Below are 7,087 nucleotides of genomic sequence, written 5' to 3' on the forward strand. Positions count from 1 at the left end.
CTGCTGCTGTCCCCAGCCCCACTGCTGCTGTCCCCAGCCCTGGCTGACGCTGTCCTTTCATTCCTGGGCAGCGTTTGCAGCAGATGACGCAGCCCAGGCCAGAGGAGCACCCTCAGAACAATGGCCTCCAGCCGAAGACGTCCCTGAACGGGAGGATGTCGGACGCCGCCGTGTAAGGAGGAAGGCCGAGCTCCTCGCCCTGCCCTGTAGTGCTCACTCCACGCTGTCCCTCGAGCTCCTCTGGCACAGTTTGCTGTCCCTGGCTCTGTGGTGACTTTCTCTTGTCCCCGAGAGGCCCTGCTGGAGGAACTGTTGTGGCTCTTCCCCCGGCAGGGCTGACCAAGGCCTGAACAAGCGGCCACCAGGGCGTCGTGTGGTGGCCACCTTCATCCTGCACCACCCTGCCCCAGGCCCTCAGGGGCGAGCAGCTGCTGCCCACATCTCCGTCCTGGCCAGGAGAGGTGGTGTCTCTCGAGAGCTTAGACTGATTGTTATCCACTTCTCTGCTTTCCTTTCCCTGTGACACTCCACAGAGCATCCCCAGCACGCAGCTGTTTCAGCCCAGAGAGAGCAAATCCCAGATGGCTGTTGATTGATGGAGCATAAAACACCAGCAAATCCATAACTGGAGGGGATGTGCAGAACAAGGGATTCTGTGAGGGGTCCTGCATGTTGGTAGCTGTAGGACATCACCTGGAGAAGGGTTTGGGGGCAATGTGTGCTGCTCCCAGTGCTGTGTTTCATCCCTGCAGCCTCCAGACATGTTTGCTGCATCCATTGGGGCTGGCACTGTGAGCCAGAGCCCCACGGAGCAGCCAAATTTTCTTTTCTGAAACATCCTGCCCTGTGTAGATGTGTGCAGTAGCCACACCCCAAAAAGCAGCTAAAAGGGTAAATGGAGGGCTCTTTGCTACAGGCTGTTTGAGTCACCCACCCTGACCACAACAAGCTTCGTGCAGAGGCAAGGCTGAGTGATAGATTTCCCAGCAATGTGCCAATTTCCCCCTGAGATAAAACAGGGCAGCTCCTGCCAAACGCCCTCCCTGGCCGTGTCCCCAGGTGGGAAATGATCAGAAGGAGCATGATGCCCATGGATGGCTCAGTTTATACCTTTTTCAGGAAGTGGCCACTCCTAAATCCCAGCATGTGGAAGGCAGGAATTCCTGAGGTGGATGTAGCCACCATGCTGGAGCCACCCCTGTGAGCCAGTGCTGACCTCCCTTGGGAAGTGTTTGCTCAGCCAGCTGCTGTCACTGGCACATCCCAACACAAACCACAGAGGGCTGTGAGCTCTTGTAGGTGGTGCTGGGGGAGTGCAACGCCTTGGAGAAGGCTGGGAAGTGTTTCAGAGCCATCCTAAAGCAGCAGCATATTTCTTGGCTGTGAAGCTCTGTGAAAGGAGGTGGCTCATCATAGCAGTGTGACCGTGAGGCTCCCAGCTGTGCCAGCCTCCCAGAGACCCCACACACACCCTTGTACACAGAGTGTTTGGGGAGTGCTGTAGCTTAGTGCTGGTTATTCCCTCCCCTCCCTGGCACAGCATTGCCAGCTCTCTTCACACCCCCAGCTTCAGATCAGAATCGACAAACTCATAAATGAGCATTCAAGAAATGGTGTGTCCCACCCACCTTTCCTGCCCAAGAGGTCTCAGAAGTGACACCCTGCAGTCCCCCAGGGATCCTCCTGCAGGTGACAGGTGAGTGATGAGCCTTTGCACAATTGTCTTGCTCTCCAGTAGTAGCTCCAATACGCTGCAGGTTGGCCCTGTGCTGCTTGTCCTGCCACTCGCCAGAGCACCTGCTCCTCTGCCAATCTTCCAGCCCCTGGATCAGGAACAGAAGAAGAAAGAAGTTTTCTGGTGAAAGCTAAAGTCAGACCCCTCTGGGAGTGGGTCCCCTGCCAGCTCCTCGCGGCATCTCAATTAATGTTGCTTTAGAGCTGAAAGCAATTTGTATTTGTAGGCATGATTCTCAGCAAGGGTGGCTGCTGGGCATGAAGTGCATGTTTTGTGGTCTGCAACACCCCAAGCTGAGATCACACCCTGTCCCACCTGTAATTGTTACAGTGTTTGTGTCAAAAAAATCGCGGCTGTTAAATAGACATGAGGAAATACTGTATTTATAGGCTTGGTCTTGTAAAGCCAAAAGCCAAACACTGAAAGCTGCAATCATAGCTCATCAGCATTAATCTCAGCCAGCTACAGACATGTCATCTTCCCTTGTCCCTTAATTGTCTGTGCCACTGTAGCTGAAAATTTCTATTCCAATTTCACCTGTTTTTGTGAACGGGGCAATAAGGAAAGCACTCTTTATAAACATGTCCTTAGACATCTGTGCTCAAAAAATGTGTTAAAGCTCTAAATGTTGCAGTAATGACCCTTACTAGAGCCTGCTTTTGCCTGTGTGTCCAGGTTCCAAAACCTCCCTCCCCCAAATGCAGACTGAGGGTGGCACAGATGGGTGATGGGCACTGGACTCCGTTTTTCAGTGAGGCTGTAAATCCATGCAAAACTTTGTTTCTTCCAGCTTCATTGGGACTGCTCAGATCTGAAGAAGAACAAGTCAGTGTCAGTGGTACTTTTTTTAACTCTTGGCCAAAGAGTCTGATTGCTGGCAGAGCTGTTCAAAGGTTGTTCCTCCAGGGGAGTGGAGAAGGAAGGCTCCAGAAAACAAAGTTCTTTCCCTGGCTGCTGAGGAAATCTCTAGACCCCCAATTCCTGTTTGCTGGGATTTTAGCCCCAGCAGCTCTCTGACCTGTGGCCTTGCCTGTAGCACATCATTCCAGATGTAGCAGCAGGGGCTGCTCATAATAACAATATTTGATGAGATTTAACTATTTTTTCAGTTCTCTGCTTGTGACCTTCTCCTTTGCTCTCTCTCCTGCCCTGCTCCTTTTTGTTGTCTTGCCTCAGTCCTTCCCCACTATCATTTGTCCAGTGGAAATTATCTACCTCAGCTTTCTTCCTCCTGCTTTCTTAGTTTCACTACTGTCAAATTACAATTCTCCCTCCTTTCTCTTCTCCTTTCTATTCTTTTCTCATTTTTATCTCTTTCTATTTTCACCAGCCTCTCTTCCCTGTTTCTCTCGTGCTCTCCTTCCAGCACAGAGCTCTTTCCTGCTTGCCTGGCTTAGCTGAGTGCATGCTCAACACTCCTGCCTACCGAAAGCTGGAGCTCAGGATCCCACAGAGGACCCCAGCTTTTCACAGGATCCAGTCCCTAAGAACCAATTTCCATACCAATATCAAAATTACAATGAAGTTCCAGGTATTCTTCTTCCTCTTTGCACCAGAAAATGCTGTGCCAATGAATACTATCTCCTGCTATTACTAGAAAGACATTTCAACCCACATTCCACCAGTGTGCACAGAGCTGTGCCTGTTCTGAAAGATTTTGTGCCCTTTCCTGTTTTTGCACTATTTTATTTCCACCATGAATGTTTGGATCTGTGAAGTCTGGCATACATAACCCTGCAGGTAGGAATTTGCCCTTAGTCAAGCTCTGTCTGATGGACTGATCCCGTCCTCCAGCGTTTCAAACCCATCCTGTCCTTAGCATTATGAGAGCCTTCCCACCCCCACACACAGGTTTTCCATCTGTTTGCCATAGTGAGAAGTCAGGGGTGTTGATGGACCCCCTTGAGCTCAGAAGTGCCACTCTGGGTGGGTCTGTCAAAGCAGCCATATCTGTTCATTCCCTCAAGAACTGCTTTGTCCTGCTGGCAGGATGCAGCACATCTGCTGACCACCCCTGTGCTCCCCATTCCTTCAGACTCACCCACAAGAGAGGCCATAGCCAGGGGGTGGAAGGCTCCCCTCCCCTCCCTGCTGTGGCTCAGAAGGGGATTGTGCTCCCCTGTGCTTCCCTACAGCTCTCCTGCCTTTTCTCTGTCCCCTCACCTCCCCAGCACCTGCCAGCCTCTTCCTCCCACCACAGGCAGCAGTTTGAAATAATCCTTTACAAAAACCTCTTAATTCTAAGGAGCTATTTAGGGACCTGTGTTCAAATCCCTCTGAAATCCTCTTTTTCCTGAAGCCAGCAAAATATTAAATGCCACTGCCCCCACCCTCTGCTGCAGCAGGGGGTGACACGGGCCATGGGAAAGGCAGGATTGTTCTGGTGCTGCTCTGGAGCTGCTTCCCCTGGAGATGCAGGTGTGATCCTTCCCCCCTGGGAGAGGGGAGCTTTTCCTGCTGCTGTTCCAGCAGATGTGTTCCAGCAGCTGGCAGCTGGTTGTGAAACACTCGTGCCATGTCCATGACAGGGTGTGATGCCGAGTGGCACTGCATGGCTTTGGCTGGCCAGCCACTGTCCAGCTTGTGGTCTCTCCACAGCTCCAGAAATTGGGGTGTCGAGAGGAGTTGTGTTGTGCATCAGGGTGCCCTTAAAGCTGGTGTCACTCTGGATGAGCAATTTGTCCTTATCCACCGCCTGTTCCAGGGGGCTTCTCTCGGGACTGGAGGATCCTGGCTGCATTTGGTGGTGGTGGCCGAATCGGGAGGGGTCTGTGTCACTGAGGGGACATATCTGCTGTGGTTTGGCATGTACTGAGGGCCAGCAGCTTTCACCGAGCACTGCCTGCCTCCCTCAGCAGCTGAGAGCGCGAGGTGGAGCTCAGCTCTGGGTGTTTGCTGGCGCTGAGGCCGTAGAACGCGGCAGGGGATGGTGGCAGCACTGCCACAGGCCCTGGGGGGCTCCTGGCATGTGTGTGTCCATCATCCCTGCGCTGCTGTCAGCCGGGAAGTGCCCGTGTCTGGAGATGCTCAGGAGAGGTTAGAGCTCCTGTGCCCGTACCTGACAGCCGTGACGCTGACGGAGATGTCTCCTGACAGCCTGGCACCATGCCACTGTGCTGCCAGGAAAGCGGCCCCAGGGACCAGCCACGGGCCCTCGTGGGGTGGCACGTGTCCCCACAGCTCCTGGGGACAAGCAGCCCTCACCCCATGGCTGCAGCCCCGTGCAGAGTGCTCATGGAGGGGTTTACCCTGCGCAGTCCAGCTGGTTCTGCTTCCAGATGAAAAGACCAGCTCATGAGGAAGGGACTTGTTGGATCTCTGGTGTAGTGAGAGGGGGGCAGGCTGGCCCCCGAGGGTCCCACAGCCAGAACACAGGGCAGGGGAACTGCTGGGGGCACTGCTGCCCGACCACTGCATCTCCCACAGGCCCAGGGCCCCCCGGCAGAGCAGGGCACGGTGACACAGCCGGATGTCCTTCTCCCTTGGAAGGCTGCGTGCCTTGGAGAAGACTCATGGCCAGTTTGTATTGCACCGTGCTGGTCAGGAACACACAAAGATCTTCCACACAAAACACAAATATCCTTGCACTGACCCCATACAAAAAGCAGCTGCTAGTTTTGTGCCGAGGCTGCTGACCCAGATCCAGAAAAAGCCTGCTTCATATCTCTCAGATAAAGGTCCTAGCATGTAAACTCATCCCTTCCATCAGCCCAAAGGGCACTGCCCGCTGTCAGTGCTCCAGAGCCGCTCACAGAGCCCCGGGGGCACAGCAGCCCCTGTGCTGGTGCCAGCAGGACGTGGTGGCACCGTGTCCCGGTGTGAGCCCCCGGGCAGTGCCGGCTCCCTGCCCTGCTCCCTGTTCCCTGTCCTGTTCCCTGCTCCCTGCCCTGCTCCCTGTTCCCTGTCCTGTTCCCTGCCCTGTTCCCTGCCCTGCTCCCTGCCCTGTTCCCTGTTCCCTGTTCTCTGTTCCCTGCCCTGCTCCCTGTTCCCTGCCCTGCTCCCTGTTCCCTGTCCTGTTCCCTGCCCTGCTCCCTGCCCTGCTCCCTGCCCTGCTCCCTGTTCCCTGCCCTGTTCCCTGCCCTGTTCCCTGCCCTGTTCCCTGCCCTGTTCCCTGTTCCCTGTTCCCTGCCCTGTTCCCTGCCCTGTTCCCTGCCCTGTTCCCTGCCCGTGTGCTCCTGCCGGAGCGGCTCCATCCTCCTGCTCGCTGTGCATCCCCTCCAGCAGCTGCCAGGGCCGGCTGAGACGCCTTCAAAAGCAGCTCCGAGGTACGGAGGAGAGCGAGAGGCGGAGGGGGATGACGGGGACGAATTCCCCTCCTGCCTCTCCCTCCCTCCCGGCCGTGCAGCCGCTCCGGGCCGCTGCCTGCGCAGCCCGTGCCACAAACGCTTTGATGTTTCTGAAGCGCATTTGGTCCTGCAGGGGGGAGAGAAAGAGAGCTGACATCTCCGTTCCCTCTGCCCTTACTGCAAATGAAGGGATTAGGAGTTATAATCCGAGATTCTTATTTTAAAGCGGCTTTTCAGATCTGTGAGGGGAACTTGAGCGTGACGCTCCCGGGGGAGGTGGTGGCAGAGCAGCTGTCACAGCTGTCACCGCTGTCACCGCTGTCACAGCCGCAGTCACCGCGGGCTGGAGCGCTCCGGGCTCGGGGTGGCACCTCCGGCAGGGAGTGCAGGGGTCTCTGCATGCCCAGGGTGTGCAGGGGTCTCTGCATGCCTGCAGGGTGTGCAGGGGTCTCTGCATGCCTGCAGGGAGTGCAGGGGTCTCTGCATGCCTGCAGGGTGTACAGGGGTCTCTGCATGCCTGCAGGGTGTGCAGGGTCTCTGCATGCCTGCAGGGTGTGCAGGGGTCTCTGCACGCCTGCAGGGTGTGCAGGAGTTTCTGCATGCCCAGGGTGTGCAGGGGTCTCTGCATGCCTGCAGGGTGTGCAGGGGTCTCTGCATGCCTGCAGGGTGTACAGGGGTCTCTGCATGCCCGGGGTGCGGGGCTGTCCCACGGCTGGACACTCGCCTTGGCACCAGGCTGTGAGTCCAAGCTCCGGGTGGGTGCCGCCGTCAGGTTGCACCGATGGATTTACAGGGGTTTCCAGATGGTTTGAGCTCTGAAAAGAAAGAGTGGGCTCTGTCTTTGGGAATGGAGGGCAGGTCTGTACTGGCCAGCGCTGTTTAAATGGGAACTATCCGGGTGGGCAGGGCTCAGCCGGGATGAGAGATGGAGCAGCCCGGCCCCCGGCAGCATCCCAGCCACTGCCTGCTGGGGATCGCATCCACCAGCCCCGGGGGGACTGCCCCCGTCCCTGGCAGCACCCTACACCCCAGGACGACCCTCCAGCTGTGAGGACTCCTCTGCCAG

The 7,087-nt window shown here is 56.3% G+C and overlaps 1 protein-coding gene across 1 annotated transcript in view; it reads left to right on the forward strand.

The window, feature by feature from the left end:
- LOC107204952 (sodium- and chloride-dependent GABA transporter 1-like) overlaps positions 1 to 2,495 on the forward strand; it is a 24,691-nt gene extending 22,196 nt beyond the window's left edge. Inside the window, exon 14 of the mRNA XM_015628929.3 lies at positions 72 to 2,495. Coding sequence (XP_015484415.1) covers positions 72 to 176 — 105 coding nt within the window. The 3' untranslated portion in view covers positions 177 to 2,495. The remainder of the gene's footprint in view (positions 1 to 71) is intronic.
- The last annotated feature ends 4,592 nt before the right edge of the window (positions 2,496 to 7,087 follow it).

Source organism: Parus major, chromosome 1A, assembly GCF_001522545.3.
Source record: "Parus major isolate Abel chromosome 1A, Parus_major1.1, whole genome shotgun sequence".
Lineage (NCBI taxonomy): Eukaryota > Metazoa > Chordata > Aves > Passeriformes > Paridae > Parus > Parus major.